This window comes from Melospiza melodia, chromosome 4 (assembly GCF_035770615.1).
Source record: "Melospiza melodia melodia isolate bMelMel2 chromosome 4, bMelMel2.pri, whole genome shotgun sequence".
NCBI classification, from domain to species: Eukaryota; Metazoa; Chordata; class Aves; order Passeriformes; family Passerellidae; genus Melospiza; species Melospiza melodia.
In genome coordinates this window covers 56,196,006-56,223,962 of record NC_086197.1, presented here as the reverse complement: position 1 = coordinate 56,223,962, position 27,957 = coordinate 56,196,006, and the positions used below count along the sequence as shown (strand labels likewise).

Here is a 27,957-nt window from a genome sequence, read left to right as displayed (position 1 = left end):
AGCATTGATTGTCCTTAGGAGACAGAATCCAAGATCCAGCTTTGGACACTGTGCTTCTCTTACCTTTAAACTAACATAACTTGTCTCACTGGTCTCTAGAGGCAGGATTTCCTCAGGTGGTATATGGGACCATTTCTTCCACCGGCGCTCATTATCTCTCCTGTACTTCCTGAAGAACAAGAGAAGCCTTCTGGGACATCCTCCCAGGGAACCAAAACCCACAACAGCAGATTAGGACAGGGAAGCATCTAGCGTCAGGATGACACAAGGATGGTGTGACAGGTTGATGAGACTTGAGCAGAAGCCTTGTGGCTCTCATCCAGTTTTCCAGTTTGAGGAAACTCCTTAATTCTCCTAGCTTTGGGAAAGCCTAAATGCTCATTCATTCTGTAGCAGAACAGAACAGATTTAGCAGAACAGCTGCTAGGCAATTGCCAGAGTCTTGGGGGTGGTCAGAAGAATTTAAAGCATAAAGGACCATCTGGATTTTATACAGTTTTCTCCTCCATGTTATTAAATGTACTTGGAAGAGAGGTCCCACAAACAAATGTAAGCCAAAGGAAGTCCTGCCATCCACAGTGGTTAGTAAGAACTGCTGTGAATACAATGCCAGGAGAGGAGGTGCTGAGTGCCTTTTTGTGGGTGTCCCTTGTATTCTTCACATTTTATAAAAATGAGGGAAGAGTCCTTGGAAATGGGAGAAAGAAACTGCTGTCTCCCCTGCAGAAATTCAGAGCAAGCAGTCTTAGAGAAAAGCTAGTGCTCATCAAAGACAGCTAGTGCTCATCAAATTGTCTCCTTACTTGTGCAAGTCCTTCCTCAACTAAAAAAACTGCACAGGATTGAGTGGAGAGTTTGCAGGAGAATCCTAACACACTGATAACTGCTGGCAAATGCTCCAAATGGCAGAACCCATACTACTGACTAATAACACAAATATTCCCTTGTTCACTACATTTTTTTAGCATATATTTGCTTAAGAAAATGAAGACCAACAATTGCAATAAGAACTGTTTTTCTCGGTTCTACCTTGTAAGGTGTGTCTATGTGTCATTAGAATGCACTAGAGTTCAAACTGGTAGCAGCTGGTTATTAAGAACATATCAAACTGAATTAAAACCTACTAGGTCTAATATTTAGTTACATGTTTTCAGGATTTAGACCTTTTACTTTGCAGTCAGAACTTCACAGGTAGCTGTAGAATAGTTCAAGTGTGCTAGAAACTTAGGAGATAAAGAACAAATAATGAGACATTTTGTTGATTTTCGTAGGAATTTCTCTTCTTTGCTTGTTAGGGGATAATCTTCAGTAGCAATTATATTTGAGAAGTTTACTATTGTTTTGACATTAAAAGTGCAAGTTTTATTCGAAAAAAGTCTCAGAAATCTCTTCTATATTTGATGCTTGGGAATATCACAAAGATATGTAGACAATAATCTAAAGAGAATATTTAGATTTTATGCATCTGCAAATATGAAGAAGTATAGAATATTTTACAAGTCCCTGCTTTTGTTTATTAATTTTCATAGGCATTGGAAACTTTACTGTCTGTTTGTATGTCAGTGCTAAGACGTGACAATGATTAGTGCCTACGTATCTTGAGTACAACTGGATGTATAAGAGTTGTGTATCTTTATCTTTGATTTTTCCCTTGTTTTAGTTAGCAACTCGGATTGGCCTACTCAAAATAAGAGAGCCTGAATAGCATCTGTTTCTAATAAACTTTTCTTAAGATCTTATTTTCTTGTTTTTTTCTGAAGTTCTCCACTATATAACAAAAATACAGATTGAAAAGGGAGGCACAGGTAAGAAGATTTTTTTAAAGATTAAAGAAAATCCTACACTTTGGAACTGTGGTGGGATTTCTTCCATCAAAAGGAGTCATCAATTATTTCTATTTCTGCCTTTTCCATAATGATAATACTGCATGAAACTCCAAGCTGTTAGAAAAATTTTTATGCAGGGTGTTGACAGAGTTGAAGGAATGGATCCATGCAATGAAAACACCAAAACCTCATGGTGTTTTGACTCCTACGGTGTCTCAAGAGAAACACCACCTTCTAGATTGAGCTTTTATGTCACCAATACATTGAAGAAATATAAGTGAATCCCAAGAAAGCCAAAGATGGGTAGTAAAGTGGAAAAATTCTGAAGATTGGTATGAGACATGTTTCTGTGTATGTATAGGAATCAGAGCTTTTTAGGGGATGCAAGAACACTGAGCCTTGCTGCACCTTCTCCCTTGATTATTAACCTGTCATAACAACACCAGGGATGCAAGCACTACTTGGCATATACCAGAGTTCACACTAGGGACAACCACACAGGTCTGCAAGGTAAGCTAATGAAGGGCTCTTCAAGGAGGGATCAAAGGCTTTGTCCTAGTGGGAAAACTGTTCAAGGACAAACAAACAGAAAGCCAAAGGGGTTGGTACCTTAGAATCAGCAAAGAGATGATCAGAACCAGAATCACAATTCCCGTGAGTGTAAAGACAGCAATAGTCAAGATGTGTGGGCCTGCAGAAAAGAAAAAATGAAAGATAACTTCATGGAGGATGCTGAAAAACAATATTGTATTTAAGAAATTACCCTCACACACATGGAAATCACAGTAGCTGACCAAGGGCACTTTTTTGGTCACATCGAAATTGAGAGGCTTTTGTAAAGTCCAGCACTGCCTTGGAATGACACTTGCCTCTTTCAATGTGGGATGAAGCATGACCCAGATTAGTGCAGCCTTACATCCCCACCTGAGGAATGGGCAATCTGTGGGCACACCCAGGCAATGGTGCTACTGTGTGGACTGTACTCTTCAGTAGGAAATTAATATCCTGTAGAGGAAAATTAATCTGGTGGCAGCACAAAGCCAGTAAAGTATCCTTGGAAGCTGCTAGGAGCCAAATAGTTTGAAAATCATGTTGTTCAGGCATCTGAGGACTTAGACCCCAAACCTACAGAGCCCACAAGGGTTGTAATCCTGAGCGGGTACACAGGATGAACAAGGCTGGGAACTGAATAAAGTTTTAATGTTGATTGTCTTACTGTGGAAAAGCAAACTGAAGCCTCTCTCGTGTCTGTTCTTGGAGCTTGGGGGTACTGGAAAGGAAAGTTGGTGGCCACCAACTTCATTTGAAGAATAACAGGCCATTATCACAGAGCTTCAGCTGGTGGTCACATGACTAGAGTGAACCTGCTTTACTGAGCAAATGTCTCAGGCAAAAAAGGCAGAGGAGAATCCAGTTTTTCAGATTGCCATGTTGATCAAGGACAGTAAAAGAGCTGAATTATTCAGCCTTACTGAGGCTAATATATTTCTGTCTGTGCCCAGGACCAGAAATGAAGGGACACAGAAAAAAAATATCAAAATTAGTAAAGAAATAAGAACCAAATGTACACACACTAGCTGCCTTCAGAATCAAGCAGCAATTGAGGAAGGATTTTTAACATAGCAATTTTTGTGCCTGTATCTGACATAGGATTCCGTTTATGAACTCCTCTGGAATTTGGAGCCAGATTTCTGTTTTGATTTTTCTTGTTCTGGGTATCACATCTCTCCAATTTCTTTCAGTATGTTCATCAGGGCCTCTTTCAGTATGTCTAAGGGCCTCAAGGTAATTTAGTATTAGTCTGATGCTCTCTGATGAAAATCATCAGTACTATCGTTCTCCTCCACAAGTTAAGTCACCACTATAAAATGAGAGATAAATGAGAACGGGAAAATAATTTTGCATAAAAATTGTCTGAAACTTCAGGTTTGTGAATTGTGGCATACAGCTTCAACAAACAGATTACAATTTTCCGTCGAAATGCTGTGGGACCGTAATTTCCCTTTCCTGAGGTTCTGCTGCCACCTTCTGGCTCTTAGTTTTACAAGAGGCAGAGGGAGACAACTGGTCCTCTGGAACCAGAAACGTTTGTTTATTGAAGAATGATCTTATCTGTGTTTAGAATGAGGGTTAAAACTTTCTGAATAAGGGGAAAATATGGATGAGCCCCCGTTTTTTTCACGGAATACTAGGAGGAAGGTAGGCAGCAGAACTGGGTCAGCTGTTCTCAGTTATGCCTTAGAAGAAGCAGGGCTCTCTGGTTGTCTCTGCTGTTCACCTACGTGGAGGAAAAAAGCTATTCCAGGATGGAAAGTTTTGACTGGCTATAGCAAGACACAGTGATTACTTAAACTTTGACCATTCTCCTTTTTTGGGGGGATATATTTATTTAGAATCACAATGAAGGAAGGTTTATTTTTTTTTAATGTGAAACAAAGTAATCAAGTGCCTTTGGGTGGCAGTTTAAGTTTAGTATGGCTTGGCCACAGTGTCAGGCTTCAGTTAAGCACTAGATGTTAAGCTACTGACATTTGTAAACATTGGCTTTCTGCAATTCTCTTTCCCCCTTGTGCATCAGCTTCAAACAAGGACATACTGAAGAGAATATTTGAAGGATATTTAAGATCCACTGACAACACAGCATGTTATGGGGCCCAAGGGATGGATAAGAATGGGACTGGAGCAACATCCTATCTTCTATAGGAGCCAGAAAGCACAAAGCTCATGGAGCTGGTACAGGGAGACCTTGTGGCTGATGTGTGCAGTGCTGTTGTCTCTGAAACAAAACAGCACTCATAGTCAAACCAAGGGAGACCAGAGATTTGACCAGAGATGAAAAATGAAAGCTCCACTGAAATCTCTCTGCTCTTCCCAGAACTAACTTGAGTCTTATCAAAGCTCCTGCCTCCCTTCTCCTGGTAACTCCCATGGGTCTCTGGCAATAAACCACTACTCCTGCCTCTCTTAAGAGGGATAAAGCCTAATTTTAGGGCATCTGATTTACTTTACTGAGGAATAAAAATGTTTAAATTTTACCACCTTACTGTGAATGGACTCTTAGTTAGCAGAAGATGTTTATCTCTCCAATTATACTTTGCCTATTCCCTAATGGAGGCAAGCAATACAGCAAATTAATGGGACTACTTTAGCAGAGACTTTTAACAGCTTCATCTATGGATTCTCACTGATGGAATGACTCAGGTGAACACTAACCCACTATGCACTAACCCTTGCAATTACTGCCACTGCAATAATTTTTATTCTGCATATCATACCCTGAAGCATTTGCCCTTCCATTGCCAATCACCATGTGGCAGAAGTCTTAAAGGGGGAAACCATCTCAGTCTGATCAGACTGCCAAGGCTCTGCTCTGCTATGCTGAATAACAAGGGACTTCATGACTTCATCCATTCTATTCAGGAGTCACCAAAAACTCAGAAGGAAATAAGGTGGTGATTTCTGAGATTTTAGATTTAAAGTATGGGTGTAAATAGAGCTATAACCAAGTTTCCCCATGGTCTTTCTTCAAAGAGTCAGCTCTTCTCAGAGCCCCCTGAATCTGCACAGTGCTGCGTCCTCTCCCCAGCTCCCTGCAACAAGGATAAAGCAGCAAGAAGAAGCCACGATGATCCATCAGATACAGAAATGTAGAGTCAGATAACTCATCATAACCTTAATTCTGCTGCCTTTCCTGGACACTCTTTCAAGCAGTTCACACCACTACCACATTCTAGTGAAGATTATTCATTTGGGGGTGACTTCTTCTGAAATACCCCGTGGTATCCCCCATAATCACTGGTACAGTATTGAGTTTTCAAGAGACTTGGTACAGCACCAAAACAGAACTAAAGGTTTTGAACTGGACTGGGGGCAGAGAACATGGTGGGGATGAGGCAGGAGAAGGAAAGATGCTGTTCTGCACCCAGCTCCTTGCATCACTGGCTGGGGGCAGTGTGAAAGTGGCATGCTGGATCACACAGCAGGTGGATCTCAGGACTGTGTGACTTGTCTTCAAAGAGGTAGGTGGTAGGTTTAATAGGTGTCTCACCAGTGCCTGGAGTATCACTGGGCAGTTTGTGGTTCTTCCAAATAAAATCCGGACTGTTAGTCGCCACGCACGTGCCATTGCTTTGAGTGTTGAAATACAGGAGAGGTTTGAACTACGGATGGGAGGAGGGAAGAAATGCAGTCAGCAGCTGTGTTCTCCCTCTTTTGTCCCTTGCTCCAGACTACCCTTAATAAATGTATTGCCCAAACTCAAATTAATTTTCCTGCTATAGTGGTGCATTTCTCAGTGTAGCCATATGCTTGGCTGCAATATTCTTTCTCATTCCTCCCCTCTCTCTGAAAATAAATTTACCAATCCCACAAAATACCAGCTGCACTTCACTTACTGAATCACCAGATTACATCAATCCTGCCAGTCTCCAGTACACCTCACATGACCCCTTTCTGGCATGCACAGAACCCCTTGGCACTCCACCACACCTGCTGCAGTTATTTTCATCATTCTTATGCAACAGTACAGGGCATTCTGTTTCTCCTTTCATATATAAGGTTGAACAGTTGCACCCTGCACATACGTACATAATTTGCAGTGTGTGATGTGTACAGCACGGTCAGATTGGTATCAATGTCTCCAAATTCATCCAGAATCACAGGACCCACTACACCTGCAGACACAAGGAATTCGTTAGAGGGCTTGCTTTTTCAGAAACACAAGTATGGGGCAGGAGGGATGGGATAAATAAAAGGATTGCTGATACTTAGGGTACTTTTCTTCTTCAGGTATGTGCTAGATACATATCAGCTCAGTGTGGTGCTTTTAACTTTTCTTTTAATACCACACTACACTTTCTCTACAAAATCCAATAAAAAGTGTTGAACTGACAGCACTGAAGAGGAAAGTCTCCCTCTAGCTACAACAAAATATATTTGTCAGATTTCTTCCGCATACCAAGAATGTCTCTCCCTTGAAGAGACCATTTTGGAAGTGAGAAGCAAAATAGTCTGTTTCCACCTGCAGTTTTTCCACCTATCAGTAGTAAAAGAAATACAAGGATACTTTCATTCCCTTTATTCTTTTGAAAGCCTAATAATAATGTTTTTACCATGTTCTTTTTGCCTTTAGCCTCCTCTCTCTGTACATCAGCAAATGTGCACATTGAGAAATTGCCTGTGTAGCACATTACAAGGATTTTAAAGTGGAACTTCCCAAATCCCTCAGCACAGCTTGCCTCAACTTGACTGCATAAGTCAGTTGCCTCAACATGAGCACAAGCTTAGCCAATATTCACTACTCCTGAAAGTCTCACCTCGTTTTCCCCTTTTTTTATAAGAGGATTTTTTTTATCAGCTTCAGATTGTCCTTTCTCTGCTCTTGATGATGACTTGTTTTATTTCTCCTTGTTCAGTATCAGCATTATTTTAGTTCTGCAATTACCTTCTCCCTTTTCACCTCAAAAACTGATGCTAACTTTTTCATGGTCTAACTTCTTAATATCAAAATAATTATTGTATGAAATCCCTACTGTACCAGACTCCATCACAGGAAAGAATGAAGGTTGTTCAAAACCTATCACTTTCAGAATTTTTTTTTAACTAAACCTATAAGTTAAGATGAGCATTACAGTGCTGTATTTTGAATGAGTAAAAACGTTTGTGCAACTTAACTTTTAAACTTAAACAGAAGAGATAAGTTTACTGACATTCAGAAAGGGATGCTGTCTCCAGAAGGAATTAGTAAACTATATTTTGCTAGGTATTAGATACCATGGTTAAAGCAAAGATAAGCCTGCAACCTTTCCTATCTTAGAAAAATCTGGGAAACTTCTACACACATATTTGCTGAATGTAGGTGGGGCAAAAACACAAAACTTTGAGTCATCGTTTTGGTACAGATCTCTGATATGAAGCAACAACTGGGACTATACTCCCAGAGAGATAACATTTTCACTTCTTTGCATAAGTTTTGCCTCTGTCTTTTCCTAATGATTGAATTCTGTGATTTTAAGCCCATGGCCTACAAAACAAAAGCCCTCCAGTGCTAGACAACCTGAGAGAGGAACAAGAAAGTTGACTAAGAGGAGCCAACCCACTTTGAGCTGGCCTACACCCACACTGCAGGCACCCAGGCCTACATGGCTTTGTAAACTGGAAAAGGTTGAGACTACTTCATTAAAGCTCAGCCAAGTGACTTCAGAGTCATTTTGAACATCAAATACTGAAAACAGCATCCTTGTAAAAATTATATAAAAAGAAAAAAGTCTGGAATAAAACTCATTGAAAGGCTTGGACTTCTTTTAGGGTAGAAGTGACTTGTCCTAAGAGTGTTTAAAATGAAATTTCTTTCCCCTCATCAATTTAGTGAACCCTGCAAAGGACAGTACTTTTCTTTTACCTTCAAAAGTGGTATTTCGGAATTCACGGATTAAATTGAAAGGTGTCATTGGGCTCTGTGAGATGACAAATTTCTTGACACTATGTCCAAACAGCAACACTGCATTGAAATAGCCAGCAAGAAAGTCATCTTCCATCTAGACCAAAAGAAAATAAAAATGACTGTTTAAGAGTTCTTGCTTCTGCCATAAGGCTATAATAACCTTGATTGGCTCCATTTGGTAGAAACTCCAGCAGAGAAGACCAGAATCTGCTGAACACTGCATGAGTAGATGGCCAATGCCATGTGAGCGTTTTCATTTCAAAAAAGAAAGGCAAACAAAATATATTTTTGATGTATGAAGACAGGAAGGTGCTGAAAACTTAAAAGAGGCCAATAGGTAAAAACCTGGCATGCTGATCCTGGTGCAAAGGATTCAAGAAAGGATTTAAGAAATCCTACACTGTAAGTTCTTGGCAGTTCTGCTTTGCTAAGTGTGTCCTAAAGACCCTGGCTTTGAATATGAGTTTCTGTGCAGATAATTCAGTGTGGTGCCAGCAAGTTTGGGCTTCCCAGTGGCCACAGTTCAGGGGCAAGGAGCTATGCCAGAATTTCCAGCAGCCTACCATAGAGCTGGCACCCAAAAAGCATTGAGCCCAGGCTGGGGGATCTAGAAGCCCTGTAAATCCAGCCAGAACCTTCAGGCTGCCTGCTGGAGAGCTGGAGCTCAAAGCCACAAATCCTGGGATGGAGAAACTATACAAAAAGAACCTGGTTCCTTTCCTGGGCAGATGGCGGGAGTATCAGTTTCACTAAACAAATACAGCATTTTCATAGGTTCTGCTTTTCTGGAAATTAAAAATAACCCTTATTTCCTATGGAAAAAAAAAAAAAGATTCCTGTTTTTGAAGCTTATCTGGAAAGCCACTGGAGAGAAACTGCAATGGTTGTCATCTCTTAGACATATCTGCGCAAATTAGTCAACAATTATTAGTTCTGAACTTTCCATGCTCACATCTCAATTGCATGTACAGATCTTTCTTGAGCGATGCCTTGTGGCTACATGTAAGAGTGTCAGTCACTCAGATATGGAGTGGTAAAAGCATGTGCCTGTAAGTCTTCCTCATGCCCTGTGAATATGACACTTGCAGAACAAATAAGAAGTTTGAGTTGAACTTCACAAAGCAGGAACATGACATCCTGCAGATTTGCCTTATGATACTATATTTTGACATTATTACATCAGGACAAAATACCATCCTGCAATAATATAAAGGAATATCACCTTAGAAGCATGACAGGGGATGATTACAGCTGCATTTTTAGTTTTCATTTCCTCATACATGAACAGGAATGAACGAAATGCAATAATCAGATATAAAATAGTGTTCTTACCTGGATGTCCTCCTCCATCTCTACATAGTCTCTAATTACAGTATTGTAGCTGTAATTAGCTGGTGGCAGAGTCAGGACAAGTACGTTGTGCATGTAATCAGCTGAGATGTTCTTCTTGAAGTACATGTTACTGCAAAGCAAAGCACAAGAACCCCATGAACACTGAACAACAGGCTCAGCAGTATCCATGCTAATCAGTCACTTGTTCCCAACAGCTCTGTTATTTAACAGGTTAAAACAGTAGTTCTAAAAATAAAATTTCATAATGCACACAACTCTTTATATCATTAATTCGCTGATGCTAGCTTTTGAGCCTAAATATATTAAAAGGTAATATCAAGGCGATCTGCCAATCTGACACTCAAAGGTTGTTGTGAACAATGGTTATTATTGTAACTCTTTGTTTTCTACCCTGTTTACTTCCTCTTTTTTTTTCAAGTGGAGTTTATATTTATTAAAACTCGGTTTCTCTTTGGAATCCACAATACCGCAATCATAGTTTCTTCATGTTACTGTGCCTATCTCTGAGCTCATCTGCACTCTTCTTGCTTGTTCTTCTAATTTTGATATTTCCTGCTAGAATTGAGCACAGCAGCAGTTGCACTAAAAGCATTTAACAGGAGGGAATGAAACAATCACAGAGGTGCAGAGAGCAGATTATTGATTCATTTGTTAAATTCAGTGAGATAGGAAAATCAGAGGAAACTGTGTCAACTTGAAAACTCTGCTAAAACAAGCAGAAGATGTTGTAGCTTTTGGGTATCCTTGGTTCCATCACCCTGACAGGCCATCTGGAAGTGCTTCACAAATTGGCCACCACCAGATACACATGTTAAAGAAGAATTTATGAATAGATATTAGTGTCAACTGGCAGCATCTGTCATTGCTATGGCTAGATTAAGAGAAAGAAAATAATTGTGTGAGCCTTCTCCCATTATTCATGTTTGATCACCCTTTTATTTTGTCAGTCAGTACTGATTGGCCATCTGATTGGATTCTTACACCAGAGCCCTGTACTTGCCTTTCCCCGAACCTTCTGATTTTTACAACACACTTTTCACCCTAAAGAACTTCAAAACGTTTCTCATCCAATCTTGGGCTGAACTAGCCAGTTGAAAAGAAAACCTCATTAATCTCCACCAGATTGGATAATCCTCCAGCATCCCACCTCTCTTGAGGGAGACTTAAAGACTACGTTTGTGTCCTGCTTGCCAGACAACTCAGAGTTGAAGAAAATTTAAATCTATCACTTTTTCAGAGGCACTTCACTCCTGGAGAAGCATAGGACTTTGCCTCTTCTGCCTCCTGCAGCTTCAGTTTTCATCTAATATATCTGTCTGTATTTTGTTGGGTTTTTTTTAAGAAGAATAGTGTGATTTGAGATACTCAGCAAAATAAAGGGTCTGTAGAAAGCTTAAGAAGAGCAGCATATAAAAAAGCCTGAGGCAGCTGGGTATATCAGAAGGATGCATATCACAGCAAAGAATCCCCTAATCACCCTCACCTATTGTAAAGCAACATCTATACCTACAACACCACTGGTAAAGCACTCACATACACTGTTCCCATTATGCATTTGCAAAGAAAAAGAGTTGAGGTCAGCTGCCTCAGGAAAAGAAAATGGGAATTTCTAATGCCTGGATAAAATTGTGGAATGCAAAAGCTCTTAAAGGCACTTCTGAAAAATAGATTTGGTGAAACTGAAGGCGTACAGGATAGAGAAGATCCTGTTAAAACCTGAACAGGGTCCACTTAGGAACGAAAGGTTAAATCTCTGAAATCATTAACCCAGAGTTTCTCAGAACTGACCTGTTACGGTCATTTAGACACAAGAGCTGGCAAGTCCCACTGGCCCTAGAATTTCATGGAATCTTTTTGCTACACCAACAGTGAAGTAACATCAAGGCATGGGCACATATTTGCCTTGCAATCATCCATCCATCCATCCATCCATCCATCCATCCATCCATCCATCCATCCATCCATCCATCCATCCATCCATCCCACCAGACTGCCCCAGGCACTTAACTTTCTCCCAGACTGTGACTCACTATGGCAACTGGGATTATACCCAAAAAACCACTTGGTTTAGGTATCTACTGTGTAATGTCGGCTGTGTAATGTCGGCTGTGTTAGTTTAGGGCCAGAGATCAGTTCTCAGTCCTCGTATATAGCCAAGGCTTTTGAGGATACCATTGGTAAAGCCAATTTATGTCAGACATCTTCTATAAAGAATTTGTAATTAGCAATGTTAAGAGAAAATTAAACAATAGAAAACCAAGGTTGTATGCTAAGAAGCTTCTCTGAGAAGTTATGTTTCTGCGGTTATAAAGATGTTGAGGAGATGGTTATAAAGTGCAAGAGTTATAAACTGGGAGAACAGTTATATCACATAAATAATTTAAAAACTGAATAGATGGAGTCTAGAAAAATATACTGTAAGTCCTATTTACATAATTGTCTGGTTGAGCAGAGTGTATGAAATATGTACCATATCTCAAATGGACTATATCTCATGTCCATTCTGACTTTAGACTCTGTGCTTCTTTCATGGTTTCCTGCAATGAGGAGCCCCAGGAAGGCATTAAACCTACCTGCTCTGTCACTGCCTTAGAAAAATATTATATGAACCAAAAGGGATTTTGTAGAGGATATGCCATGAATTAAACACTATGCATGTTATATAAATGGCGAGACGTGAGGAAAGATGGCAATAGAAAACATTTTGTGAAAGCGCATTTCTTCAACAAACCAGTTTCACTCAGACTATCCCCATTATCTATATCCATCAGCAAACTGCAGGGAAAAGAAGAAAAACAAAGGTGATACTTTACTTGAAGAGATCTATCAGGATGATAACGATGTCATTATCCACCTTCTCCGTCCCTAGGTCTGAGCTGACATTCTCTGGAGAGCCACACATGATGATCACTACAGAATGGGCAAAAATGGAGAGAGATTGGTGAGATTTTCAGACAAGAAGAGGATGTTTGCCTGCTCCCCCATGTTTGAGTAGCAGGCAGTAGAGCAACTCTGGACTAAGGCACATTATCTGTCATGTACTGGGGCCCAGGCACAGAGCTCCAGCCTCTCTGCAGTAAAACCACAATATCTGAGGGGAAGTGGTAAAAGGTGCTTCAACACCTGCCCCATTTTCTGTCTGATTGCACCAGAGCACTACCATTATCCCACTCAAATAAACATTAGGAGTTGTGGTGCCATAACAGCTACTCAATATGAACATTTCTAGGTTAAATGGCCTTCAAGTAATGATTCCATTAGCTTGATTACTCTCACAGTCACTTGGCCTGCTGATGCCAGGTGCTTAATCTTAGGAGAAGATGAGGTATTTATTCATTCATTTTTCTAGTTCAGATAAATCATTTCCAGAAGTGCCCCTTGATATCAAAATGAGGTCCATAAATGTACCAGGGCTGCAAACACATGAGTGATAGAGAGCTTGCAGTATCTATATTCTTGTAGTATTTAAAGCCCTTCTTAGAGAAATTGTGATACTTGGATTTCTGAATCTCTCACAAAAAAGAGCTTGTGCTTAGATGGGATAATTTACCCCAAAAGCTCTCTGGAGCCAGGATATTCCCCCATATTTTATGAGGATGAAGAGAGAAATCTAGGAACTTTGTGCCATTTTATCTTTACATCCATGTAAAATGGTGTATCTTTGTTTCCATCATTTCTGGTGAAAGGCTTCCCCTATAACCTAACTAAGGGGTGGGTTTGAGTTCCTTGGAAAAGCAACTCACTTGCTGAGACAGTGCAGCCTCAACCCCTCCTTACCATTGCTCTTCCGGTTTGGATTTTTCACAGTTTTTCTAAGCAGCTCTGGAGTTCTCAAAATATCCTTGAACTTGAGTTTTTCAGAGAACTCTGTGATTCCAGCATCTAAAGCATTCATGTACCTGGCACAAAGGAGCAAGGATATTGTCAGGAAATTGCTAACTCCTCACATTTTCCTAAGATGTGCAAGACAGGCTGTTCAGAGCACACAAGAGTGTTTATAAGCTGGTATGAAACCTTTTCTGCAGCAATAAAAGTGAAAGAACCAATACATGGCATGAAAGATGCAGAAATGCTTGGAAAGTCTACCAGAGGTGTTTGAGCATGGTTATAGAAAGGGTGAATTTGGAAATTGCAATAATCTAATAAGACATTAGCAATTAAGAAAAAATAAATCAAGGATATGAGGAAACTGCAGGAAGTGAGATTAACAGGGAGGCAGAGCCAGGACACTGCTATTTAACACATCAGTGGTAATCTAAGAAGGCATATGTGAAGGTCCAAAGGACTAAATAGGAGCTACAGAAAGAACTGAGATAAAAATAACACATGTACCCTGACTGTGAGAGAAGCAAAGGAAGAAAAGCAGCAAGAAGAAACCTATGCAGAATCACTTAAAACTTGAAGGAAAAAATGAGCTCAGCATAAAAAGCAAGCAAGTAAAATTTGGTAAAAGATTAAGGAAAAACAGTCAGCTCCTCAATTTTACTCTTGCTTCAATATGTTTTTTCTGAGAAGAGATATTCTATCTGAAATAAAGTTAATGCAGAGGAGAAACCAAAAGAACTCTCTTTATTTATAAACTACATAACCTTTGATCTACCAGCACTGAGATCTCAGTCCTATGAGCTACTAAATACCTTTAGCTTCCTTTTTTTCTCCAGGAACAGAATCATTAACTGCTAATTTACAGAAATATATGCATAGTTGAAACATAACCTGATTTTGTTATCACTGTGGGTATTCATTTATTTTTGTATGTATACGGGAAAAAACAATTAGCTCATAGAGCAATACTTGTGCTTTAGAGAAAATGGATCTTTTTAAATTAGACTTCAAAAACCTTCACATTGACAGTTTCTATTAAGGCAGGATGAGATACATGGTTACAACTAAATTAGGATGAAAAGTAGGCAGATACAAAATTAATTTTTTTGTTGTTAATTCAGCAATAAAGGGACTTGAACAATTCTGAAGTCATAAAGAAGGTCCTGGCCAGAAGCATTTAAAAAAGTGAAATAAGAAAAGCTTGGAAAGGTCAGAAATAGCTTCCATGCAATTATTTCACTGAAAGCTATGAAACCTGCAGAATTAAAGGGATTTAGCTAAAGCGTGTGTAGTGCATTGGCAGTTACAGCTGCAAATGTGGAGGAGTAGGCCTGTAGTAAGAGGTGAACGAAGTGCACTGATATTTCAAAGCATCAAAGAGAGGTAATCATAGCAATTATATCATGTGATCAAGTTGCTATCTATACTAAGAAAGAAGAAGGAAAAAATAAAAGTCCATAAATACCTACAATAGAGGTAAATGGAGATAAGGTTTTAGGTTTCCTAATTTAGAAAAAAAACTCTTTAATTCTGTATCCAAAATAATCCATAAGTATATGCTTCTATCAATCTGAAGCATAAATTTTGCTTAGAATTCTGCAAGTCTCTCAGGTTATAAATTAGAAATACATATAATAGTTATTTCCATGAACTCTTCGCTACTTCTCAGCTACATTTATAAAATTAGTAGGAGAAATTAGATTTTGTTTAATAAATCAGCTTTTAATATCCCAAAATTGGAAAAAAAATCAAAGTAGCGTAGACACACTCACATGAGCTGAAAGTTAAATAAGACTCAGTAATAGAAAAGTATTTATAAGTACTGGTATATTAAAGAGTCTATTTGTCTAAAAGCAGCCTTTGTTTTCAGGCAAGGAGAAAACCCAGCATTTCTGAGAACCAAGCACAACCTGATGTTTCAGGTCACAAAATGAAAGCTGTCTCCTTTGCTCCAAACTGATGAGAATATAGCTTAAACTCTGCATCACTGGGGTAATTTTGCTTGAAGAAATGTAAAGCTTGAATTTTGGAAATAGCACCTACGTATTGAGGACATTAATGTGGAGAAATATTTTAGAAGCTTAGTAAGACCCCTGACCTAAAAAGGCATCTATGGGGAGCCTGTGGAGGAGCCTCTCATGTCACACTATTTATACTGAGGAGGCTGTAAACAAGTATCTTCATCACAACATAACATGTGGGTTATGTTGTCCAAAGGAAAAGCAAAGGCTTGCAAATATTTAAAACGGACTGAGAGAAACATTCAGGTAAGTGCTATAGCTAAAAGCTACAATCCATCTTTTCCTTCTCTCGTTCCTTGGTAGTAGCAAGGCACCTCTCAGAGTGTAGGACTGAGAGAACACTTTGCAGAAACCATGTCTGAAGGTGGAGACAGCATTTATCAACAGCTGGGTCAGAGGTGGATCCAGATCTTACCAGAGGCATGCCTCTGAGGTTTCAGTTCTCTTGTAAATGTAGACAGATTCCCAGGTTGTGGTTTTGAATGGCAGCTCAGAATGTCTCCAAAAATGGAAGAAGAATTGGTTCAGTTTCCTGGCTGGGGTCAGAAGGCGGGTTAGGTTATCTTTGTAGTCACAGGACAGTCCAAAACTCCCTACAGAGATCATAGGCAGGCTCAGTATTGTTTCAAGTCTGAAGAAAGAGATAAGAGGACAAGTCTGAACAGATTGCTGTTGCACCAAGGCAGCTACTGATTTCCATCCTCACTTCCCTCTCCTCTTGTGCCCTGAGTTAGTTTAACACAGTTAATTTGAACCAGAATCAGAAGGTTCCTCAAGGTCACAAGCAGATTTCAAGCCTGTACTGGTACCAAAAAGCCCTGCTGAATTGCTCTAGGCATCTTCTTGCACTGTTCCCAGTCACCCCTATCCTTTTGGGTACCACACACCATTTCAGCCCCAAGGGTTATGACAGGAGTCCAAAGGCTCAAGACAAGCTTCTGCTACCTGGATGTCATTCCCATGGGATGGATTTAATCTCCCTATTGGGACAGTGCTGCAGGGTGACAGCTTTTTGCTATCAAAAAAGCTTTACTTCTACAATTCAAAGGAAAAATCTTTTTGTTTCACAAAGGTGTATTTTAGGAGCTGTGCAACAGCAGCAGTCAGGGAGAAAAAATTAAGACAACCCTCTGCTGACAAGGAATTTGTAAAACAAAAATCACTTTATATACAGAGACAGTAAGCTTTTAAGGACGAAAGTATATTTCTGGATGCCGCAATGTTACCAAACTAAACTCAAAATGCTTTTGCTCTTGTATGCTGTTTTCTTATAACAGGGAATTTTGCCTGCAAAAACCATGGCTGTAAGTGTTGTTGGCATTATTGTGACAAAATTTTATTTTCCAGGTAAAGTTCACTTACTCAACTACAGGGGTTTTACTTATTGCAACAGAAACAGACATAGATGATGTAATATATAATGACAGGGAGAGTATTTCACTAATTAAACAGGCTTTTTATTTTTTCCTGACAGACTTAGAATAAAAGAGAATAGATTATTTTGGTTAAAAGGGACCTACAAAAATCATACAGTCCTGATTATTTCAGTACTGACCAAAAGCTACAGCATGTTATTCATAGAAACGTAGAATGGCTTGGGTGGGAAGAGTCCTTAAAGATCATCTAGTTCCAAACACCCTGCCATGGACAGGGACACCTTCCACTAGAGAACTTACTAACTGCATTGTCCAAATGCATTTTAAACTTGACAAGCTTAAGGTATGATCCACCTCTCTAGGAAGGCTGTTCCAGTGTTCAGCCATGCTCCTGCTAAAAATACTCTTCCTAATGTCCAACCTATACACGCAGCTTTGAATCATTCCCACTTGTCCTGTTGCTGAATCCTAGGAAGAAGAGATCAGCACCTGCCTCTATACTTGCCCTTCTCAGGAAGCTGTAGAAAGCAACAAGGTCTCCCCGCAGCCTCCTTTTCTCCAAACCAGACAAACCCAGTGCCCTCAGCTCTTCACAGAATATGCTTTCCAGCCCTTTCACCAGTTTTGTAAGCACTCAAAGACCTTCACATCTTTCTGAAATTTCATGGGGCCCAGAACTACACAAAATGCTCAAGGTGAGGCCACACCACTGCTGAGTACAGCTGGATAATCACCTCTCCTGACTAGCTGGTGATGCTGGGTCTGATGCACCCCAGGGTAGGGTTTGCCCTCTGTGCTGCCCAGGCATACTGCCGACTCTGGGGGTGCCAACCAGCATCCCCAGATCCCTTTCTGCAGGGCTGCTCTCCAGCTGCTCCTCAATCAATCAATCATTCAACTTACTGTCAGGAGTTAGCAATTTCCCTACTGAAGTTGGGCTTTGGAAGGGTTTTTTTCCCCACCTACCAAACAGAGTGGCTATGCATAAAAGTCTTACTGCCTTGACTGTAGACCTCGAGGTGTCTGATGTACTCTAAACCAATGTCTCTGCAGGTTTGTTGCTCACAAAACAACTTTGTTCAGCAGCTGACATCTTTAACATCACAATATAAGGGGGAAGAATTGGTACTTACGAGATCATTTGGAAGGTGGCATAAGTGCAAGCGGGTCCTATGACAGCACAGCCAAGGTCGCCAGATTCCTGCAAGGAATCAAAAAGGATCATTTGGGATAAAGCAGAGGACTGGCAGAGAGAGGAGGATGGGAGAATGAAGAAATTTGTAGGATATGAGGAGTCACAGAATTTACCTGGCAAAAGCAAGACAAGAGAGGAGCTACAAAAAGTTTAAAAGAACAAACAAGAAGGGGAGGAGGAAAAAATCACAGACAGCCAAAAAAAGATAGAGTACAATATTTGTTAAGACATAGACAGCAAGTAAGGATTAAAATATTGTTGTAGCTGCACCTTTGAGATTAAACACCCCAGAAGAGTTTGCATTTGCTGAAGACAGGGTGGTTGGTATTACAAGGTCCTGTGTACCAGAAAAATTATTACATAAGTATATATGAAACTATTATTTCAAAAACTCCTTCCATGACCATCAAATGAGGCCTGACCTGTATCTTTGTGTGTCATGAGGGAGAATTTCTTAGCAAAGACTAGAGCATAGTCATAGCTTAGTAGACTTAAAAATTCTCATTGGACTGACCAAGTTTCATTCAGAGGTGTGAAAATCTTCAGAAACTTGGCTTCTCGTAATGCACTGATTTTAACTGAAGCTTTTCCTCATATTAAAGAATTCACATAGTTTCTCTCACATGACTTCTGTGATTTCTAGTGAGAAGCAAGCACTTCATCTTTGCCCTTTGGGCATAGTTCCATAACCACTTCATTGGTAACAGTGCCAGCCTAAGGATTTCTCTGCCCACATCCCCATTCTCACCACAGCTCTCTCTTTTGTGTATTGTGTAAACTGATGGTGAACCAAATCAGGATCTGATCCAGTTAGAAATTGACCTTTTTGCTCTGCTCGGGCTGTTTTGAGAGTTTGAGTTGCTGGTTTGGATTTTTAATTAATTGTTATTTGTGGGTTTTTTTAATGGATTGCTTTGGCTGTCAGACCACACAAAGGATTGTGCAGATATAAAAAGGAGGTAACTTAAGCATAGGAAAAGGAGCCAAAAGCTGAAGGCAGTCTCTTGGAAGCATTCATAGAACCTCTCTTCAGTATTTGCCTACTTCTTTTCACAAAACATACAGGAACATCTTCTCTTTAAAAACTTCACTTCCCTATCAAATTTCTTTGGAACTGAATAGCAGGATCAAAGGTTAAGAAGGAAAGACAGAGACACACATGCACACCAAGGCAGAAGGAAAGAAGTCTGCTACTCACATAAATGGTTCTGAGGAGCTCCACACCTTCACAGGTGCTAGTACGGCAGGCTTGGGAGACATAGAATGATGAATTAAAGAGGTGGAAGGTGGCATTCAATGTAACATTTTCTCCTGCAACACAAATGGAAAAGCAAACAGCATCATGAATTGCAGGTAACCACTAATACACTATTATCCCTCTCCTTCTGACACAGGTCTGAGCAGCCTTATACTCTGAGGTCTCCCTGCTTCTGCAACGTCTACCTACAACCCAACCCCCACTACTATGGATATGACTGTGAAGTCCATTCCAAGGCGGACTGCTGACTTCTGTTGAGTGTTAGTACTTTTAGTAAAAAGTACTTTTAGTGTTGACCATTACTAGACAAATTTTTTAAGGCTCTGTAAGAAGTAACTGAGACACCACTTTCCAATAAAATTGGACAAAATCTTTTAATCTAGAGGGCAGGTAGGGAATAGATAATATTTCTTTTATTATTTCCTTGGAATCTCTTTTTCCTATGATATTCTAGAGAGTGACAGTAGATTGGTGATGTTGAAAGGAGAAGTAAGATATCAAAATAAATAAAAGCTATATGACTCTAAATGAAGGAAAATATGGACTGCAGATTTTTCACAGTTCAGATCGTGATGTGATCAACAGATAGGGTCAAGAGGAAAATTATTTTCAGAAAGTAGAGGCTAATCCAGTCAGGAGAGGAAGCAAGGGCAACCCAATTACTGCACGAGATGGATCACTGGTCTTGTCTGATCTAGTTCAATAATTTCCACATTACCAAACCCAGCTGAACATCTCCAGAGAAGCATGCAGGAAGAGTCTGCCCAAACACCATGAAAATATATATGGTTCTGCCCACTTGTAGAGCACTTCAATTTATACAAAGAGAGGTCATTATTTCCATAAGTTCTACATAAGATGGGCAAGCAAGGAATCTGTCTGAGAAGCACCTTACTAAAGGTCAGATGAGTAGACACAAAGTGTGACAAGAAATCACAGGAAGAGAGGGATAACCAACATCCATTGACTTACCTGTCATCTGGAATTCCTTTCGTACCCTTTCCATTGCTTGTTCCACAGTTACCCTCACACTGTCAGTACTTGATGGGAAATCCGTGTAATTCATGAGCATCACATTGATCGCATAATAGTTGTTGTTACATCGATCTGAACCCACTGTCTTCAGCAGCTGCAGTGAGGAAAACAAAGGCCAAATGGCCAGCACCAATACCAGTTCCTTCATCCTTGCTCAGTTTAGACCCATTGTGTGTGCTCTCCCACTTCTTTCTGTCTCCTAACTCTCTTTCAGATACTCTACATTGATTTTGTTCCTGGATTGAAAGAAAGAAAGAAAAAAAGAGATTTCCACTCCGTAGAGTCAAAGGCTGTGCGATTCTCTCTCCTGCACTTCCCTATCCCTTCCTTGCCTTCACCTCTGCCCGTCCCTCCAGTGTACTAGGTGGCACTTCAAGGTGAAAACTAGCAGCAACAAAACTCAGGAAAAGAGAGAGGCTAAAGGTTGCTGAGAATGTTTGCTCATGGAAAGGCTGAGGCTATAAACTGAAACATTACCAGAAACCTTGCATGATAAGTGCACTAACTCTTCATCACATGCATAAGCTGAGAGAAGAAAGAGGAGGGGACAAATGAACCATAAAGACAACTCTCCAAAATGGAAATAAAATATAAGGTCTGTTAAAGCCTAGAGGAAAACAGATGGTTACTTCATGTTTGCATTGCCCTACATCTCTTGATTACATTGCCACACCATCTCTGCTGATTGAGCTCATAAATTGAGGGTGTATTTTCTTCTGAGATAAGTTACCGATTTCATTCCTTTAGCTTATAACAGTGAAGTACTTTTTGTGTTGGCAAAAATGTCTCACTTGCAGACCTTCAGACCAAAGCCTTTCTTTCTTCTTACAGACTCAGTACAAGGCTTGTCCACTCATGCTCGCCCAGCACTGTGCACCAAAGTGCCCTGGGTCTGCCCCTGCTCTCATCGCCCTTTCCCACCCCCTCAAATGGGGGCCCCAGATATTCATACTTTATGTGATGAGCCTCTCACATCAGGTAAGGATTAGCAAAGCTGAAGGACTCTCAGACCTACAGGACCAAAGCTAAATTTTAAATGCCATCACTAAAAAAACCCCACAAAACAATAACAAACAATAAACAAACCCCAGCAACCCACAAGCCTTATGGAAAATTCTAGGCATTCTAGGCACAAAGGAGACAAATTTAAATAAAGCATAAAGTGTGCTTTTGCTGAATATGGGGTGTTTATGCACTCATACAAGAGGTTCTTTTTTTCTACTGAAACCTACACTGAGGCTGTCAGATAATAAATCAGTTAACTTTTATTATCTTCCTGAAATAATTTAAGACAAATAATGAAAATAATCAGAAACAATGTAAGTAACAGGGCTTGTGGTATAAAACAATACTGCAATTTCATGGCTTCTTTTGAAGCCTATATTTAGAAAGTATTGAATACACTTCAGATATATTTGCACAGACCTTTTTAAGTGATTCTGTTTTAATACCAAATTACTATTGCTTGAATCTAATACCCAGAGAAGACCATGACCCAGCATTTAAAAGTAGTATATAAACATCTCTGCATATTTAATCTAGCATTTGTAACTAATAATACAGTAATTCTAAATTAACAGTCTGTCATGTAAACATGTGGACTGTTGTCCACATGTTTACATGTATGGTTGGCTAGAGCCACAGATTGGGAATGGAACATGGCTTTTCCTGTGGAGATCATCTGCTCATCACTGGCTCATTTTATAGGTATTTCCAATGTCCTTGAAACTTATCCCATATAAGTCAATAAGAGATTTATCATTAACTTCAGCAGAGCAGGATTTGCATTTTTATACCCTTCTTAGCCTACCTAGGAGAAACAGTCAGCATGAATAATGCAACTAGAACTGAGTATTTTACACAGCTGGTCACACGGGAGTATCTAACAGCACTGAAATCTCCCTGACTTTGTATCTATTAATGTATTTATTTGGTTTTCTTAGCAGGTTGAAACTGTCCTTCAAAACGAAAGTAAAATCAATGATAGCCTTATCACAGCATTTCTTTTTACTCTCTCCCTTGTCCTACACCATCACAATGCCACAGCCCCAGCCAAAATATGATATAAATTTAATTGTTGACTTATAAACTTTTTAATTGCCTCGTGCGTATGTAATCTCTCAATGAATTCCCATGACAGAAGAATCTGGTGACGTGGAGCAGCAGGGAATGTGGCAGGAGGCAGCAGCCAGGATGAAACTCTCCATGAAACCTGCCAAACAGCACACTTTCCCTTGTACCTTGGGGCTTTGGACATCAAACACAGTTGCCTGGCAGACTGATCAGTAACATCTGCCTCATGGCATAAGAGAGACAAAGAAAAGCTGTGTCATTGCACTGTAAATATGACAGTTACTGTTGCTATAGATGTTCATAAGGGTGGAGAGAAAAAAAAGTAAATAAATGAGTCAGATTAGGATTTAAAGGATAATATTTGATAGGCTTGGCACAAGGAAAAAAAAAAACATCTGTAAGTTTGTCCTTGTTGCTGTCTCTGCTTAAGGCATTGTTGGCCCTGAGGAATAGAAGAGATACAAATGCCAGTCAATTCATAGTGTCCTGGCTGCAGAACACAGTTAAGCTCCCAAGGAGCCAAACTCATCTAATTCCTTCCTATGGTCTGACCTAGCAGTTTATAAATCCAAGAGGTTAACAGTGACACAAACTAGACAGCTACTCAAAAAAACCTTGTATATCTCTCTAGAGCACTCTCTCCACTATCTCAGTAACTTTTCCCCAACCATGAGCCAGCCCTCACACTTCCAAGATTAGTCAATGAAGGACAAGTTCAGAAGCTCAGAAGACAAATAATGTGTTGGAGGCAAAAAGAAAGCTTTATGACTCCTGAAGGTGACTGCAGCTTTAACTAGAAATACTGGCTTCAACGTAACTACAGGTAATGGGAGCATCCTGAAAGCACATGCAAGTAACTCTGCCTTCCTCTGAAAGAGTGTCTCTCATGCATGGAGAAACAGAGCAAGAAATTCAAACACCAGCAATATCCTGCCTAAGGTAACCTCTCCTGACAATCCACAAAACATTTTTAAAGCACATCTTCTAGAACTATTTATTCCCCCATAAAAGTTCTGAGATTTAATCACTGTCTAAGGAATAAGGTGCTAAAAACCAGCATCTGACATCCCCAGTGCAATTCTTTTTAGCTGTTGCTTCTAGGTATCAACTACTGCTATAATCTTGGCAGAAAGGTAAAAAAGATCCTCAGTGTTACATATCTTCACTATGTGCAAGTGTCTATCCAAGAAGTCAGTTCTTAGGTGAACATCAGCTTGAGACCCTCATCATTGTAATCCTAGCATGCGTAACAGCTCGTGGAGGTCTCCCCTTCAATCACTGTAGTTTATCACTTATTTTGGCTTCAGCAGCACAGGGATGATTCAGATTCAGATAGGCAGGTCTTGTATTTATTTGTCTGAAGAAAAGAATTCAGTTCCTCCCCAACATTACCTGTCCATATATTGTATAGACACAAAACATCAATACAGCTCTCTTTAGGCAATCTGATAGTCAGTGTTAGATTAGAAATACCACCTCAAATTAACTTACCAGAGAACTGTATCATTGGTTTTAGTGAAAAGTGGCTTTCAGTGCCTGGTTCTGCAGTACTTTAAAGCACTGTATTGCTTCTGCCCTAGGATTTACTGAATAATAAATTACTAGATATTATAGGGTGTATTTGCAACTGATAATCAGCACTGACTTCCTGATCTAAAACTACTCTGAGAAGTTCTCTCTGTCTTCTGGAAAATTCAAGGATAGTCAGAGAATGAAAATTCCAGAAATCTCAGAAGAGCCAAAGACTTACGTGACAGTATCGAGTACCTACAGTCAGTCAAACTGCTACTTGTGGTACTTAGTAACAATAGTCCTAATAAATCTGAAAATAACACAAACATATTGTCAGCTTGTCTTCCATTTCTTTGGTACCAAAGACAACCAAGGTAACATTTTTCAAGTCACTAGTTTGTAAAGAAGCATGCATTATGATACAATCATCTTATTTTGCAGAATAACATGTTTTGACAGTGTCCTTCAAAATGGAATTTTTCCCTGAATATTTTGCTACAATTATTTCTCTTAATGACAATTGTTGTGATCAGCTTATGTTTTTCACAATTGCTCATTATTTTTTTATTTTCTCCAGAGCCAGGAACTTTGACAGTACACAAGAATATGAGGTTCTATTAAAATAAAAGAGATGCTGTAAGTCTCCAGCATTGCAGAACTGAGAAATGTGAAAAAGGGAGAGACAAAAAAAATCTGAAAAGATTCTAAATAAAAATAACAGTAGATGTACTGATGTTCTTAATTCTCACTAACTCTGAAAACAAATTTCCTTTATTTCAGTGACACAAAATCTATCATGTCTATGTTTTTGAATAAGCAAGGCTGTCAACATTGTTTGCATAAAATACAGAATTTTTAATAAGAAATATGAAATATGCATGAGACATTATATGTTGTATAGTTCATCATATTTAGCCAACAGGATAAATGCTGAAAAACATTGACATTGTTTTCAAGTTCTAACCACTATTACTAAGTCTGATTCCAAATTATATTGATTGTCTGGGACTTTAACAGCTTCTACCCAGTCTTTAAAAAGATTCCAAAAATCAGATTGAAGAAAAATAAAATAGAAATGTTTCAGTTTCCCTTTTCTCAGTTTTGTTAGAAGTTAGAATCACAAATATGGTTACAGACAGAAAAGAAAAAAATACAGGACTGTAACACCTGTGTTTATCTAATGTCAGTAACTTAATGGTGTCAACTGGAGAATATAAAGATGTCTTCTTTAACTTTCAATAGGAGAGAGGAGATGAGGGATATGAAATAATGTTTTCCCATATTTTAAATTATTTTTACAACACTTCTACTATCTAGGCTTAGAGGACAATAATGTAAATTATTTTTAATATAGTTGTATAGTATACATACATAGCAGCTGTATACATAGATATAGCATACATGTATAGAAGCTGCATAGCAGCTATATTGACTTTTCAGAACTGATCTTTTTTTCTTTCTCATTTACTACAAAAGAACATAAAGAAAGATTTTGCAAACACAATCCTTTGGAACCAGCAACTGATAAGCAACAAGCTTGTAAATCAACATAAAAACAAGTGAGTCATGTGATGCATGATCCTGATAGTAGAGCACAATAATATAGCCATTGCCATGGGTTATTGAGAGTTCAGGTTCCTGCCATAATTTAGTTGCTGGCACAGATTAGAATGAAATTACACTGCAAAGCACTGACTGTTCTCATCAGAAGTTACCAATCTAGTAAGAGGAACACTGCAGACAAGGATAAGGAAAGTGGAATTGCATCATATTACCAACAGCTTGGGTGGTGGCCCCATCTTCCCGTTGATCTATTATGTTGCCACTACCAGAAGATGAAGCTAAATATGTGATGTGTCATAAACATCTAGCTCAATTAAGAAAGTCTTCTTCCTGTTAACTCTTTCCCAACACATATATACATTTTGATGTGAATATTATTTATCCACCTAACTTGTGTACTACAAAAATAAATAGTAGGAAGTCTTTCCTATTAACTACTGCTTCTTTCTTAAAAGGACTTTGCTTCCAGAGTGACAGGACACATTCACCTTTTCAGCATACTGATTTGCCTCTTTTACACATGTATCAGCAGGATACATCTCTGTCAAGAGACAAATGTAAGCTATCCTTAATGGGCAAACATCTGTTCGGCTTATCTTTACAAAGGTAAATGGCTTGAATGTGTAATAATTTATGTCCTGGACATATATTTCAGTTTCCTTAACCTCTTTCTATTAAACATTACACATGTTTATACTATGTGCTGGGATGGAGTTACGAGATATTCAAGCTAGTGCACACTTGATCCTGTAAATCCAGATGGCAGTGGAACATTGTGCAGATATATAAGCACATGTCCTGGGCCAGTACCACTGCATTCTTTGGGACACAGCACCTGCAGTGATGTGGCTTTCTGGCTTGGATAAGTTTGTGCAGACACAGCTCTCCATGCAATCCATCTTCAGTTCTATCACTGATTCATACTGGACCAGTGGATTGTCTTGCCTCCACTCCTTCAGTTCTACATATATAAACTTCTAAAAACTTACCTAAATGTAATGCTAAAATCAAATACAAGAACAGCTTTTTTATTAACTTGACTGACTCTTGATGACAGCTACATGCTGGAAATATCAGAAAAATTCTGAAGGTGCATTTTCCACAGACCCATAAAAATAACAGACATAAACATGAATGAAAACTAAAGTTTCCCCTTTCCAAATAAAGATAAAAATGATGAATTTTCATGTCACCATTTGGAGGTCTTTAACTGACACGAATTTTGTTTGCTTTCTTGAGCTGGGTAGAGACAGAACAAAAGCATTAAAGGCACACATGATCCATCAACTTACGTGTTTCAGCTTCTCTCATCATGGGGGGTCCAGCCAGGGTAGATCAAGACTCAGAAGTTGCTGGCGCCATATAAAAAAAGAAGCAAGTATTGTTCAAGTTCCTTGCTTAAAAGGGATCATTTTCCATTTTCTCATCTCAAGAGACTGCCTTTGTAGCTGTAGCAGGGGAGCATTTCATTGCTCTCACTTTTGTATATCATTTATCTTGAGATGCCAGATGTTGTCAGGTGCATTTTCAAAGGTACAAGACACAGAACACAGTGAAGCATCATTACTGAAAGAACATGATCTTACCCAGATATTGTGGAAATTGAAGTACATGATTGTTGCTGATGCAAAGGTCATGTCCTAACCTCTTGCTTTAGTTTATATTATGATAAGGTTTTTTCCACTTCTTGCTTTCTTTCATTTTTAAAAATTTCCTTCATCTCCTTTTCTTAAATCTCACTTTCCAGTCTCTGTTTTTTTATTTAAACACTCATTGCACCCTCTGATGATTACCTTGGTGTTTAGCCATGAGTGCATGATTTCCCTTTTGCTGCCATTAGTGTGAGTAAATTCCCATTCTCCCAGCAATTCTGTGTGGAAATAAACATGACCATTAATAATTTTACAGCTCATAGGCTCAGGATAATGGCACTGGCTAAAAGAATAGTGGAGGTAAGAACTGTAGCAGTTTTCCAGTATTATTCTAGAGTAGACAAACTTCTTGACTTGTCTTTAATTTATGAATTGTCATCTTGTGTTTCAAATGAGGAAAAACTATAACATTTCCACCTACTTTGTACTGCATCTTAGTAAAAATTTCTACACCAGGCATGCTAAAAATATTTTGGTCAATTTGATGCTGCTATCACTTTTTATCACAGCTGACATTGTCATTTTTGTGCCCACACCTAACACACTGACACTCTGTTAGCTCTTGGGCATTCTCCAGATTTGGATCCACCACATACAAATTCAGGAGCCACTTGGAAATGGGAGAAACCAGTGGAGCAGCTGAGAGCTTTCTTTCATTTGAGTTAATATTTTAGCTGTATTTATGTTGATCCTTAGAACAACGGGGTCTTCTGAAAGAATCTGTTAAAAACCAGAAGAAAGCAATGTAGTAAATTGAATTTTCAGTTACTTTTTCTTAAAAAAAATAAAAGGATCTTACCTAATTGTACTATCTGCTTGACCACAT

At 39.1% G+C, this 27,957-nt stretch overlaps 1 protein-coding gene across 2 annotated transcripts in view; it reads right to left on the bottom strand.

The window, feature by feature from the left end:
- GUCY2C (guanylate cyclase 2C) overlaps window positions 1-20,689 on the bottom strand; it is a 44,529-nt gene extending 23,840 nt beyond the window's left edge. For both annotated transcript variants that reach the window (XM_063155905.1, XM_063155906.1), the window contains exons 1-12: window positions 20,269-20,689; window positions 19,237-19,349; window positions 17,977-18,044; window positions 15,883-16,098; window positions 13,399-13,520; window positions 12,435-12,531; window positions 9,601-9,730; window positions 8,227-8,362; window positions 6,414-6,499; window positions 5,875-5,986; window positions 2,436-2,517; window positions 64-169 (exon numbers count right to left, since the gene is read on the bottom strand). In XM_063155905.1, the coding sequence (XP_063011975.1) occupies window positions 64-169; window positions 2,436-2,517; window positions 5,875-5,986; window positions 6,414-6,499; window positions 8,227-8,362; window positions 9,601-9,730; window positions 12,435-12,531; window positions 13,399-13,520; window positions 15,883-16,098; window positions 17,977-18,044; window positions 19,237-19,349; window positions 20,269-20,479 (1,479 nt within the window). In that variant the 5' untranslated portion in view covers window positions 20,480-20,689. The remainder of the gene's footprint in view (window positions 1-63; window positions 170-2,435; window positions 2,518-5,874; window positions 5,987-6,413; window positions 6,500-8,226; window positions 8,363-9,600; window positions 9,731-12,434; window positions 12,532-13,398; window positions 13,521-15,882; window positions 16,099-17,976; window positions 18,045-19,236; window positions 19,350-20,268) is intronic.
- Window positions 20,690-27,957: the final 7,268 nt, after the last annotated feature.